Source organism: Saccostrea cucullata, unplaced genomic scaffold (assembly GCF_032062105.1).
Source record: "Saccostrea cucullata isolate Sc308-1 unplaced genomic scaffold, CSIRO_AGI_Scuc_v1 ctg48, whole genome shotgun sequence".
Taxonomy (NCBI): domain Eukaryota; kingdom Metazoa; phylum Mollusca; class Bivalvia; order Ostreida; family Ostreidae; genus Saccostrea; species Saccostrea cuccullata.
Genome location: NW_026930219.1, coordinates 304,791 through 319,675, shown reverse-complemented (window position 1 = coordinate 319,675; position 14,885 = coordinate 304,791). Strand labels below are relative to the sequence as shown.

The following is a 14,885-nucleotide window of genomic DNA, read 5'->3' as shown; positions in this document are numbered from 1 at the left end:
AAAATAACCAAGGATTGTGAATTTCTGTGATATCTGATAAAAAATGGCAGAATTATTGTCAGTCCAAGTACATTTACCACCCAATTCTAAACTTTTGATCGAAAAATCTAGCAAGAAGTCTTCCCTGGACAGTGTAAATCGTGTTGGGCGAGATAGACAGTTTGATCATGGAACTTTTGCACAACTTCCAAAAAGAAGGGCTGCGAATGTGGAGTTTAAGGATCTTGTGTACAAGGTCCGCGAGGGAGGAAGGCATAAAGGTGAGTTTGTACAGAGCAGCACCTGTTGAAGTTGTTTATGTGCCATGTCAATTGGTGACTTAACGCTTTCATCATCTGGCTAAATCAGCTGTTCACCAATCCACGTATTTTTTGCCAGAGCTGGGGTTCTCAAGAGGGAGTATTAATCCCCAAAGCTTACACCTTAAACATTCAAAACATATTCTTTTTTAATGCAATGGTTTATATTTTAATATAAATTAAGTATACTAAAATAATTTCAACTCTCAAATTTCATGATTTTGGTCAATAAATAATTTTTATACTATCAATTTACTATCAGTGTATCAATAACTGTTTTTATCATATGCAGACTTAGTATTGAAAAACATTTCGTAATCACCCCCCGTGCAAATTCTGCTGTCAGTGGAGCTTGAAGGCAAAATGTAATGAAAAGCACAAACTAATGTACAAGTGTGTAACACCCACAGCATTTAGCTGTTAATACTTGTGGATTTACGATATTTAATATATAACAACATAATCATTGTCAGATATGAAGAGCAATTATGAATGCTTACTCCTGATTCTCATGTATGTGTTTGAACTAAATTAAATTATTCATATTCCTTGTGTAAGTTACTAAAAGAATTCATAGATTTAATCCACTCATTAGTACACCGTACCATCAGATTGTCATTTGATACAATTTGATACATGTTCTGTCTTTTTCTTTGTGCAGGACCAAAGGTCATCCTGAAGTCCATATCTGGAGAGTTTCGATCAGGGGAGTTAACTGCTATAATGGGGCCATCAGGAGCAGGAAAATCTTCTCTGATGAATATATTAGCAGGATACAGGTAGATTACTTTTTTACGTAGTATCCAGAAGTTATTTTAAATTGCTTTGTTCTACAGTGATCAGTGTTTTAAAATTTTCAAAATGTCCTTTCTAACCAAGACGAATATGTTGAGGTATTGTTTCTTTACTATTTTTTAAACTGTGTCCATAATTGAATTGCAATTGTTTTGTAAAGAATTGATGAAGACAGCACAGTCAAGAAATTGAATGCTTAGATCATGAATTTCTGTTAAGAGCAACTAAAGAGTGTAAAATTAAAATAATAAAATGATTTTACATCATTATTTGAAATGATGCTAGTTTTATTGTTCTTCCTAATATAGAACCTTAAATGTGACTGGAAAGATCCATGTCAAGGGTAAAGACCGAGACTTACGGACGTTTCGGAAGATGTCGTGTTACATCATGCAGGACGACCACCTGCTTCCTCATCTAACGGTCGAGGAGTCCATGATGTGCTCAGCCAATCTAAAACTCACCGAGAAAATGTCCACCAAAGAGAAAGAAGACAGGGTAAGTAGGGATTCTTAAATTCAGAGTTTGTTCATTGTTTTGGTAGCTTTCTAAGATAAATATTTTAAACCAACTGTAGATATTTAATTTCCATCAGTTTTTTGTTTAATTTGAGAGTAATATAGTTTTTATTTTAGATTCAAAATTAATGAAATTTCAAAGCATATACACTTAATTTTCAATATTAAAGATATTTCTGATTTTGTACAGTATTTCGACTTAAACTAAAAGATCTTCAACTACCTTACCTGCAAAAAGAATCTATAGAAAATATAAAACATAAAGTATATTTGCAACTATTCTTATATATTGAATGTAAGATTAGTTTTCTTAATCCTCATCACAATTGTTTTACAACTTTAAAGGTATGAAATCTTGGTAAACTGCGTTTGAAAACTAAGCAGGGACTATATTTATCTTGGCGGAATGATGGTGTATGAAAATATCTTCTTTTCTGTTCTCAAAATTATAATAGAACAATGAATTTAGTTATAATTTTTACACAATAACAAAGTCTTGGAGAAATTTTGGTGTAAGTTAGATTAATAATGAGGGACTAAACTTTCAAAATATATCAAATAAATATGATTTTTCAAACAAACTAGAACTTCATTAGCTTTTAACACAATGCTTCCTATCAAAGTGCAGATTTGATCCAAAAATCCATAAAAAGTATTTTTTCTTACTTAAACGATCAAAACTTTTTGTTTTTGTATCATTTTGTACAACATCATTTATAAGACTACTTTATTATATGTGAAAATAAGAAAAAGTTAAATATAGGACAGCATATGAAAATAACTAATATATCCTAAAAAATTAAGAAAAACAAGAAAATCCATTATGCCAATATCCAGTTAAGTTAAATTATTTGTGTAAATTTGGTAATATCATGCTATAGATAGGATATAGGTATATGTTTTTATGCAAAAAGAACAATCATTAAACTATATTGAAATAGAAGTAGGTATCACATGATGAACAGTTATTTTTTATTGTTAATGTCAAGGAAAAAGATTTAATGACCTTGACAACCTTGCCTCTAATATAAAACGACAATTTACTTACTGATCTATCACTTACTGGTATTGTCTTCTTGATTCTGTGAAAATTTCATTAATTTTTAAATATTACAAATTAATATTGATAATCCTGCAGACTTAAACATGATTTGTTTTAAATTTTGAAGGTGGATGAAATCTTGGAAACTCTGGGACTCCTGGAAACCAAGAAGACGAGAACCAGTAATTTATCTGGGGGCCAGAGGAAGCGACTGTCCATCGCCCTGGAGCTGGTTAACAACCCTCCCCTCATGTTCTTTGATGAGCCCACAAGGTAAGGATTATGTATCTAGCCAATAACAAAGGCCTAGTGACATGATGGTGTGATAGATTGACTAGTAAACATACTTTCTGTCCAATTTATTGAAAGGAATGTTGGTTTACCCAAAGAAGTGACATCTTCTTGAGTTAACACAATGCTTTGTTTGATTTTATCTCGTATATGAATTGATCAGTTGATGTGATAGGAAGAGTGCATTACATAACAGTAAGAGCTATTTTACATGAACCTAATCAACTTAAAACCAAAGAGTTAGCAACATCAGTTGACTTGCTGAAATTTTAGTGTACTAGTTGTATTCACTGACAAGGAAACATAGATATATTTTTCAGCTTAAGAAATCCATAATGCTCTATCCATTCAATATCAGACATTTTTCAGCTCTTTCCCCCTGCTATAATAGGGAAATGGTACCACTCTTTGGGAATTTAAATTGATCATTATACAGGCTATATTGAACTAAGTTTAAATGGCTTTTCACACTACATGATACAGTATCTTCATATTGTGTTGCATTGGACCCAAACCTTTATGTGTAATCTACCAGTTTACAACTCCACATAATACAAGAGACAATGACTTTGTCAGCAATATTCTTTCTTGTCAGCATTCTTTGATATTTTGAAATATCATCTTGTTTTCTGAGATATCATCTTTTTAAATTCTATATCATCATGATCATTGTGTTTAGATATTTTAATCTAATACAAGTATGTCTTCATTATTGTAGACAGTTTCTTTGGCAGTTTTCAGACTCTTTTTTTTTTTTTTTGACCAAACTTGGTACAAAGCATCCTTGGGTGACTTTTTTGAAAATCTCCTTTTGAAGAACCACTGGGCCAGAAAAGCTGAAATTTATGTGGAAGCATCCTGCATGTGGTAGTGTAGATTCGCTTAGACACATCGAAGCATTCTGGGGTATTGTAGATTTCAAAATGTCTAAATCATGATCAGTGCGGTAGGGTGAGGTCGCAATATGTATTAAAAGGGGGAAATCTGGTAAAGAACAGAATGGTCAAAGCTACTCAGGTGAGCGATGTGGCCCATGGGCCTCTTGTTTTTTTTTACTTTTTGATCTTTTAATATTGGTTAAGTCCGAATAGATATTATTTACACTATACTTATATTAACAATATTTTTCATAGTTTAATAGTTTTTGGAAGGAGTCTGTGTCCTAATATTCAATAAAAAAAATTAAGATATTGAACTGTAAGTACAATATTAAAAATGATGTATAAAAACATAATAATCATTGACTTCCCCATTAGTGTATGACCTACATTTCTACTAAACTATAAGTATGCATATTAAAAACACATCAAGTCTAAAACGTTTAACCTATATGACATTTCTTTAATAATTGGTTGTACATACTACATATTCTACAATTGATGTGAGTTTCAGTGGGCTGGACTTATTAGCATAATTGATATTCCCTCAGTGGTTGTACTACAATTGACGTGTTTCAGGTGAAAACCTACCCCGGTATAAAAATATCTGCTTAACCAATTCTACATATTTTACAATTGATGTGTTTCAGTGGATTGGACAGTGCCTCCTGTTTCCAGTGTGTGTCCCTCCTCAAGTCTCTGGCCGCGGGGGGACGCACCATCATCTGTACCATTCACCAGCCCAGCGCTAAACTGTTTGAAATGTTTGACCATGTAAGAGTCTTAAATATTAAATCATAACTTAAAAAAATCAAACTGTTTTAAAAAACACAACATTTTTGATCAGAAATAAGAAGTGACAACCATTCTGTGACATTTTTATTTTCATGTTACAGCTGTACATGTTGGCTGAGGGTAACTGTATATACAGAGGGACCATTAAGGATCTTATCCCCTACTTTGCCTCACAGTCTTTGATGTGTCCTCAGTACCACAACCCAGCTGATTATGGTAATTCTTTTCTCTAGATCTTATCTTCATGTTTTTAGAATAATAAAGATTTTCATTGATAAAATCAGAGATCTTTTGAAGAATATAACACAGCTGTATATGAGAAATGCTGTCTTATACGAACATCATCATGACGTGATATGTGCTTATTCTCATTAAGTTTATACATGGTGTTGAGCTTTTAGCTCTAAAATAATTATATTTGATTTGTTAAAGTATAGAGGATGGACATGTTGTCAAAATAATGATATTTCAAGTTTGCATATGTCAATTGTTTCAACAGCAATGGAGGTTGCCTCTGGAGAATATGGTGAAGAAAAAGTGATCAAGTTGATTTCCTCTATACACAATGGAAAATGTGAGGAGATAGCCCAGAGGAATGCTAAGCTTGGGGAAGGCAGCAGGACCCCCTCCCCACCGGCCACACCTAACAACAACTCTCAGGGTAATGGGGTCATTCCCACCACCCCTCAGGAATCGGAAAAACAGAGTCTGCTAGGGGAGGAGTGTGAAAAATTTACCAATGGAAAAGTCTTACAATCCAATGGTTCCCTCAAGTCTAAAAAGGACCAGGTAAGTGATTCAATGCCTGTTGTTGTTTTAAGCGCTTCATGTTGAAGTGATTTTGAATTCAGCTTCAAAAATTGAATTTAATACTAGATGATCTGGAGCATTGTCATCTAAGAACTCACTTGGTGATGGGTTTTTATTTTTAAAGGAATGAATTCTGCTAATACAGTTTAGAGGATGTGTTACAATGAAGCGCATTGAAGTGGTAAAATTTTCCGTTTGGATGGAACGTTTTGAGTGATCTTTAGACACGCCCATTTCTTTAGAAATGAAAACTCGGTCAAATGATTCAATCGAATACCTGTAGAACAGATATTCCATAAATATAATAGCCAATCAAATTGACGGTCTACATAAACACCGAGTAAGCACGTGTTCAACTGATACATGTGTTATGCTAACTCTAATAAACATAACACCATAATTATGTACATATTCGTTGCAATGCATGTTTTACAGAAGCGAGGGCTATATATATAGCTCTTCCTTATTTGAAAATCTTTATTTCAGTGAAACTCATGTTGCTTGTCGCGGAAAGTGGGGTGTCCTAAAACATTACGACGAATATTTCTTTCTCGTTTCTAAAGAAATGGGCGTGTCATTATGTTATAATTGACGTTCAAAACATGACTCAGAACGTTTCATCCAAATGGAAAATTTTACCACTTCAATGCGCTTCATTGTAAATGAAATAATCATTTACTTTTTTCATGCTCTTGCAATTAAAAATACTGATACATGTACTTCAAAAGGATTTGACTTATTTTACCTTACTGTTCAAATTAACTGCTTGAACTGAGAGTGTATGTTATTGTAAACATTTGCAGGACTCTGATTCCTTGGAGGTTTGTACACACTTGCTAGAGCTTGGTGCTGGTGTAGTCATATTAATCCTACTAAACTCTTTAAAATTTAATCAGAGTCCTTGATCGGTTGTTGGTATTTATTTCATATGAGAAATGATGAGTTTTTACCTCCAAGGATATTTTTTTCAACATAATTATGTGAAATAAAGTAGAAACAGATTGACAATGAAAACTACTGTTCAGATAATTACAAAAAAATTTTGCTGATATCAACTACATGTGTAAAAAAAAAAAACAACAAATTTTAGATTTTACTTTTGTTTTAAAAGAAAAAAATAGATTTAAAAGGTTTGCTTATCTAAGTGATAAAATGAAATGAGGATGATTTTCCATTGACATATATTCTATATGGTTTTGGAATGTGGTCATTTCCTAGCATCAAGAATATACTGACATGTTAACATTGATGGTTAAACAAAAACCCATGTTAGTTTTGTTTTGGCTGCTGAATTTGACCTCTGTCTTCCTGGATGGTTAAACAGGATAACATATTGGGAGCTGCAAGACCTGTAATTAATGTCCCATACTGTCCAAAATTGCATGGATCATGCACACTGCACCTGATGGTAATATTCCCATCAAATATCTAACTGTCCTTTTGAATTAACAAATTGAAAACCTAATACACTTTACTGGAAATCCACATGAATGTTGGATTGATGAATGCACTTTACTGAAAATTATAAATTTAGTGGTTTTTCAAAGTTAGTTTGCCAGATTTCATTGTGTTGTTGGAATCGATTTATTTATTCTTTGTATCATGAAATGCAAAATGATCATGTTGGAGTTCAGAACTTGAACATGTTGAAGGTTTGGGTGTAAAACATGCATACACAAATAAGATTCTCTTTGAATTGGATAAAGCTAGACAGAACTGTTAATTTTTTGCTATACACAACATTTTGTTGTAAATTTGATAGATGTTTGTTTTATAAAGAAGAATTTGTGAAGAAAAAAACCAAGTAATGCATTAATTGTGATTCTCTAAATTTTTCTAATAATACATGTTTATAGAGCGTTGTGTGTTTAAATGCACAGGCTTTATATAAAAATGTTAAATATATAAAATTAAAGACAAGATTTGTTCTCCTTAATCCCTTTCCTCCGTGGAAGAGCACAATACTTTTCTATTTTGTCTATCTTATGCTAGCTCTTCAAATGTTTTAAATATTAGGCCAAATGGTTGGAGGGTTGGAATTCTTTATTTCCTTTTTTTCCTTTGAGGGGCTGGTATTGTTATTTTTGTCCTTCCTGAATGTTAGTTTGGGCTTTGTAGTAATCTGTTGAAAAACCAGGCCTCACTTAATTAGGTTAATACTTATTGTGTATTGATTTCACTCGCAGTATGAAGCCATTGTTGTTAGCAGCATGACCCTGTATTGTCATCGCTATCAATGTTAAGTTGTTACAGCTGATGTCTTGTTCAGTATCTTATAAGTTGTAGATGTAAAGCTCATGACAAAGATTCTGAATTCAGTACATCATTGTTACCACAGCTAGAAAGGACCACTTATTTTCTACAAGCTGCATTATTATTGACAGGAAATAAAACTCTTGTAGACGGGAAACAGTAGATGAAAGTTTAACTTTTGCTTGTGAATGATTAGGTCATACCACTTGTTTTGGGGTTATCATTTTATCATTGGTCCAAAGTACAGATTGATTAAATTAACAGTGGAGTGGATCTCTATATTTTATTGTTCTACATGCTTCATTAAGGTTAAGAATATATTTGTTACTTCAAAGACATTTAGAATAAATATGGTTAAGTATGTGTATTTAAGAGAATATTTTAAATATTAGAAATAATAACTTCACCATTTACAGTGTTTAATTAAGTGTGTTATGTCTTTTTAGGATGTACAGGATCAGGAGTGTCACACGTTTGCCACCAGTTGCTTTACACAGTTCAGGATTCTGTTTGTTAGAACTCTGCTCTCCATACTCAGGGACACGGTCAGTTACTAATAATAGCATCAACAACTCAATTCAATTACTAAAAATAGCATCAACAACTCATTGCTGCATCAAATTCAATTACTAAATATAGCAACATCAACTCAATGTAACAGTTGTACTCAAATTCAGTTACTAAATATAGCAACATACTCTAATTCAGTTACTAAATATAGCAACATCAGTTCAATGTTGAACTCAGACTCATTTTACTCAAAAATTTACTGAACAAGACAAAGGAACTAGATAAATAGCATCATCAGCTCAATATTATATTAAACTAAATATAGAATCAGAACTCTCCTGTGTCTATGATCAGAGATACTAACTGTAAAAAAGAGTATCGGTCAATGTTTCTTATCATCAGGGATACTCACTACCGTACATTGGCACAAAAATGCCCACAGACACTATCATGTGTCATATGAGGTGTGTTCAACAATACAAGAACAAGCAAGTGCTTGTCAAAATTCCCTTTTTCTGTAACAGAAACGTCTGCAAGCATCTGCTCTGTTAAACAAACTTCTGGCTGAATTTGAATGAATCAAGGACATAAAAACATATACCGTATTCATCTTTAGGCTGAAACTAACTTAGAAACATAGGTTTTTGCATGCATATATTCTGTGTGTTTAAGCATAACATTCTTCTGTGAGTTTTTGTTATTGTAATTCTGTATTTCTGTTGCAGACTCTGACACGTCTCCGTCTGATTTCTCACCTGACCGTGGGGATCCTGATTGGTTTGCTGTACCTAGGGATTGGGAATGAAGCCAGTAAATGGCTGAACAATGCCAGCTTCCTATTCTTCTGCATGCTGTTCCTCATGTTCACTGCTCTCATGCCCACGGTCATGACTTGTAAGTAAAAGTTAAAATAATTTGAGTAAATGAAGGAAAAAATAATTGCTGTTTTATGGCATCAGTAAAAATTTCAGTTAAAAATTCAGGAGATTGAATGGATTTCTTTAAATGAAGGAAATCATTGATGATAGAAGAGCTGTCTAATACAGTAGAATTGTTTTAGGGAGTTTAACTGCTTCTTATACAACTTAAGCAGTAATTCTTGTTTATTCTGTACTCTAGTTCCAATAGAGATGGCTGTATTTGTGAGAGAACACTTAAACTACTGGTACAGTGTAAAGGCTTACTACTTGGCAAAGACCATGGCAGACATGCCATTCCAGGTTTGTCAAATAGTTTAAAATGGTACATGTAATAAAATTCTTACTTAAACTTGACAAAATATTCTGGAGTGTTTCATTGAAGTGAACATTAGTGATTATCTCATTAATATACAGGCACCATGCTTTCATCATTCTGGTGACCCAATTAGCACTGGCAAATGCAGTTGCTGTTTCTCTTTAATTAGTGTATACACCTTGTTTCACTACAACTAAGTGATAATGATACATATGAATGGTGACAAAGTGGAACATTTTTGTATAAATGAGTAAGTGTACAATGTTCTCTTGTTTCTATGTAGATAATTTTCCCACTGGTGTATGGTAGTATAGTGTATTGGATGACATCACAGCCCAATGATTTCTCCAGGTTTGTGATGTTCCTTACCCTGGCTACACAGACGTCACTGGTGGCTCAGTCCTTGGGACTCCTCATAGGGGCTGCAACGTCACTACAGGTAAGGAGAGTTCCCCTACAAATCGTAAAAAAGTGTGATTTTCCAGTCAATCTGATAGTTAAAGATGATAACAATTGCAGTTACTTGTAGTTCACTCTTTAGAGAGTTTGTCATTTAAAGAAAAAAAGGATTTGAACTTAATACACCAAAGTCAATAGTACAAAGTACTGTGTACATATATGTACGTGTTTGCCCTGCTCCTATTTTGTATTGTTGTATGGACTTTGATATTGAATACCGTTCGTTATCTCCATATCCTTCATATGGTTCAGAAAATTGTAGATGAAGTTTTTATGATTGATATTAAATCTACTTTTGTAGGTGTCTGTGTTCCTGGGACCAGTGACAGCCATTCCTATCCTGTTATTCAGTGGATTCTTTGTCAACTTTGACACAATACCTGTGTATCTACAGTGGCTTTCTTATATATCTTATGTCAGGTAACACCACTACTAATACCGTAATCTGTTTTAAGCAAATTAAGATACATGTATTTGCCAAATAAAATTTTTTTTATAGAATCACCCAAAAATATTGCCTTTCACCATGACTCTATTATTTAGTCACTTTAATGCAGAAATGATAAATTTATAATTTTGGTTTCTTTGCCAAAGCAATATTTTGAGGAATGTGCCCCCCCCCCCATCCTTCTGTTAGTTATCTCCCATGTGAATTTTATCAAGGGTTGAAACAGGTGAAATTGCTCTATATATGTATTTACATGTTATTTGAATTTTCAGGTACTCCTTTGAGGGAGTTCTACAAGCTATATACGGCTTTGGCAGGGACACCTTAGAGTGTGATAAGCAGCCATGTTACTTCAGTAAACCAGAGGAAATTCTGGAACAGATGGATGTACAAAATGCCAAATTCTACATCGACTTCATTGTCCTGTGTGCTTTCTTTATTATCCTCCGAGTCGGTTGTTATTTTGTCCTAAGGTGGAGAGTCAAAGCAGAGCGTTGATTACTTAAAAAAAATATTTGAAAGAAATTGCTATGAAAACACAGCAATTTGTAACTGTACGTGCACTTGAATTTGAAATGTCATTATACTCATTTTCTTTGGGTGTTGCTAAAACGCGGAACGGAAAACGGAACGGAAAGCGGAACGGAACGGAAAACGGAATATATTATTTTGGATTAAATCACTTAAAATACACAGATTTTATCATAAACGATATATCTTGTACACATTCAACCCCCACTATTAAATACAAGTTGATTTTGTCATGCTCAGTCTCTTACAAAAGTCGCTAACATAGCAGTCACATAGAATCGAATTTGAAAGAGAGAGAGGGGGGGGGGGGGTAAACGAACTTGAAAAGTATTTGACAAGCAAAAAATACAAAAAGAAGACAATTGTTTGATTCGGGAGGGGAGATAAAACACAAAAAGAAAACAATTGTTTGATTCGGGAGGGGGGGATAACTTCCAACTCCCAACATCTTTCAGTACTATTCTTTTAAACTAACTTACTACATTTATTATATTCACAAAAAAGGTGAGAATGTGAACTTGAACGAACATTTCCGTAGTAAAATGGTTATGAACGGGGGAGGGGGGCAAATTTGATATCTAAATGAACCATGGAAAGAGAAAAAAAAATGTTTAAAAAATTATTAATAGGGCAAACTTTTGCGGCAAGCTCGAATCAACATCTCTATACACTGGTTGTTAAAATTTTATTCAAAAATAGAGTACTTTTGTGGATAGACAAAGTTGTGGTAGATATAATGCAGACTGCAGAATCTTTGTATTCATTGAAATTAAATTTTGTTTGTTTGCGGCACATCCTTTGCCCAAACACGAAAATCCTATTTCGTGTGTGAGGGGGGGGGGGGGGGGCATTTCTTTCAATAGCATTTTTTCCACGGAGGGTGTGTATGACTCACGAATATATAATAGTTTACAATTAATTTTTATTAGAAATGACTTTTACAACAATAATATTGCTCTTTTATCTGATTTACTAGTATATTGAATCTATGTTATTTGTTTGACAAAAGATTTTCCGTTTTCCGTTCCGTTCCGCTTTCCGTTCCGTTCCGTTTTCCGTTCCGCGTTTTAGCAACACCCATTTTCTTTTATGGAAAAGTGAGAATTTTTTCTTCTCATATTAAGTATGTGACAGTTGTTTAGTTAACATTCAAATTGTTTCACATCTATTTTCTGTTATCTTTTGAGAGTTATTTATTACTTATCTATTTTTCTCTGAAATCATTTCTATTATGTTGCATGAAATTTTTAATGAATATAATATGACTGTGGAATGTAAATGCTTTATTTATTTTTAAAATGCAGTCTATTTTTGTTGTAAAAATTAGTGGATGCTGAAAATTTAAAATGATGGAAAAATCAATTAACTTGAAATTTACAATTAAAATACATTATCATTTAAGAAAAATGGTTGATAAGAAGATTTTGCCTTTAATATGGTAAATTAAACAAAGCTACAGCTATGCCGTATACCAGTTGGTTTTAAAGTATAAAACTGATATTAAAAGTTACACTGCATGTTCTGTAACCACTTCATATATATGCACAAATAATATATGAAATTTATGGATTGTATTTTTGTGTGAAAATGTTTGCTTCTATGCTGCTATTCAGCACTGCTGATATTGTGCATGATGTCTGTATCACTTGTCAATCAAGGGCATTTCAAAATGTCTCCTCATTTTCACAATGTGTGGAATCTTAGATTAATTTTGTTACAATACTAGTCATGTGGTTTATCGTATATTCTAATGTCTCTGAAACCCGACAGAAAATCAAAGTTGACTAGCATGGAGATGCATTGTATGTTTACGAGGGGTTATCAAAAAGTTCGTGGACTGAGGCCATAAAATTAGCACTATGTAGTCTGCGCTTTCAAAATTGATATGGAACATAAAGCAACACAAACTAAAGAAATGTTGAAAATTTTAGCCTGATATGTTCATTATTTGCCAAATTATTATAAAATGAAAACAACATTATATGATCACCCGGCGCTGTCGTCGTTTATTTTCATGACGTCCGATAACGTCATTGTTTTTTAAATGTCCTCTTCTTATACCTCATACACTTTTTGGATGAGATTTCCTGGAGCTGAGCAAGGACTTAAACCCGCCTTGTTTATATGACTTTACACTGTCATGAACAGTGGCATTCAATGAATATAACATTCCAGATGGATTAACACATTGGGAGAGATGCGCGCTTGATTGTGCTGGAATATTTTGCTTTTGGGAGTTCAATATCTACAACACATGATCAACGTCATTTTTGACGGGATTGATTTTTCCCACAATGACTGCAAATCGACATTAACTGTGTATCCCTTTTTTCTCTGAATCTATTTTGACATTAAAAGACAAGTACTCTGGATGCATTTTATTTCTCTGTTGCCAGTTTCAACATATTTCAGGTCTATACTATTTTTTCAGGGGCAAAACTTTACAGAATGTTGGAAACGGAAACCCCGCCCCCCTTTTGACGTCATTTTGTTTGGACATTCCGTGTAAAATTTACGATAAAATTTCATAGAACTTCAAGAATGAAGTGAAAATTTCACATTTTATAGAACAATTGTGTCCCGACACATACCTGAATTAACGGAATTATTAGATGTCAAATAATCATGTCAAATGAGTTTTTCTCAGTTACACATAGGTCGAAAAAATGTCGTTTTCGAGGTTGCGCCGCCTGGACATACCATTGCTTACAAAAACCTTACTAATTAATCAAAAAATAAAATTCATGATTTGTGGTTTATTCTTTTGATTGAAAAGATGATGCTAACTAGATATTTCAAAATTCATAGATGTACCTTAAGCGGTTTTAATTTTATGGCGCTAGTCCACGAACTTTTTGATAACCCCTCGTAATTATAACAAAGGATTTGTAAATTTGTGAAAAATTAATGATGTCCTGTATATTTAAATGTTATGTTTCAGTGTTGTATGTTTAGATGGATTTTGTAGAATGTATTCTGTGAATTCTTTATTTACCGAGAGAGTAGAGAGTAAATGGTTGTTATTCTGTCAATTACACTTAAATTATAGATATTTACATTGTTGAAACAAAATCTTACAAATAAGTTTCATATAAATGAGCCAATTGGAGTATAAGGTTGTCATAATTTTATGCATATAATCATATTTCAGAAAGAAGTTTCTACAAAAAAATGACCAAATATCCATGAAAATCAGCTACATTTAAATACATGTATCAGTAAATCATCTCAAAAATTAAGTATAGTAGATTTCATAATTAGATCCACGAAAATCAAGCTACACTGGCATCATTTCACATAGTAGATTTATGATTTAACAGTCTTTGTGTACTCTCATTGTATTTATTAACACGTTTATTTATGTATGTGTAATTATCTGATTTTGTAGTCAGCAGGCTGGACTACGGTTTTGTTTTATTCATCAGATGAATCAACTCTCATGATTCTCCACACATGTTGTACATGACATTGTTCAGTATTAGCCTCGCCTTCCTACCCCAGATACAAATCATACTCCATATTGTTGTATTTTATAATCATTGTAAAATACATTATGGTAACATTTGCATATTTATTGTAAATTTAAGAGTTTTTGTTCACCAGTCTTAGGGCAGTTTACCTGTATTGGGAGATTCTTTTTATTTTTCTTGTTGGAGAGTACATGTAAATGCAGTTATAATTTCATGAAAATTAATTATTAATTTCTCAGGTCTTTTTTTCATCCAATTATATTCAAAATGTAGTAATCTCCTAGAATTATAATATTCAGATGAGATTTTAGTCATTTTTACTCTCAAATTCTTTTATTTTTGAACTGAATCATGTTTATACAGAGTAATTGGAGCAATTGTTATGTTGGATTGATGTACAACTTGTAACATTAAATTTATGTTTATTTCGTGATATTTCTGGAAGGTATATAACAAATCACTTGTGCTTGATAATGGAAGTATTTTCAGAGATGCACAGGTACTTGTGATAAAGTTTTTTGTGCACTCTCCTTCTCATTTTGTCTGTGAT

General features: G+C 32.8%; 1 protein-coding gene across 1 annotated transcript in view; it reads left to right on the top strand.

The window, feature by feature from the left end:
• LOC134283296 (uncharacterized) overlaps positions 1–10,926 on the top strand; it is a 42,486-nt gene extending 31,560 nt beyond the window's left edge. The window contains exons 38-49 of the mRNA XM_062765758.1: positions 961–1,078; positions 1,403–1,592; positions 2,782–2,927; positions 4,474–4,597; positions 4,720–4,834; positions 5,118–5,407; positions 8,128–8,226; positions 8,917–9,085; positions 9,311–9,411; positions 9,711–9,866; positions 10,188–10,306; positions 10,607–10,926. Of these exons, the coding sequence (XP_062621742.1) occupies positions 961–1,078; positions 1,403–1,592; positions 2,782–2,927; positions 4,474–4,597; positions 4,720–4,834; positions 5,118–5,407; positions 8,128–8,226; positions 8,917–9,085; positions 9,311–9,411; positions 9,711–9,866; positions 10,188–10,306; positions 10,607–10,832 (1,853 nt within the window). The 3' untranslated portion in view covers positions 10,833–10,926. The remainder of the gene's footprint in view (positions 1–960; positions 1,079–1,402; positions 1,593–2,781; positions 2,928–4,473; positions 4,598–4,719; positions 4,835–5,117; positions 5,408–8,127; positions 8,227–8,916; positions 9,086–9,310; positions 9,412–9,710; positions 9,867–10,187; positions 10,307–10,606) is intronic.
• Positions 10,927–14,885: the final 3,959 nt, after the last annotated feature.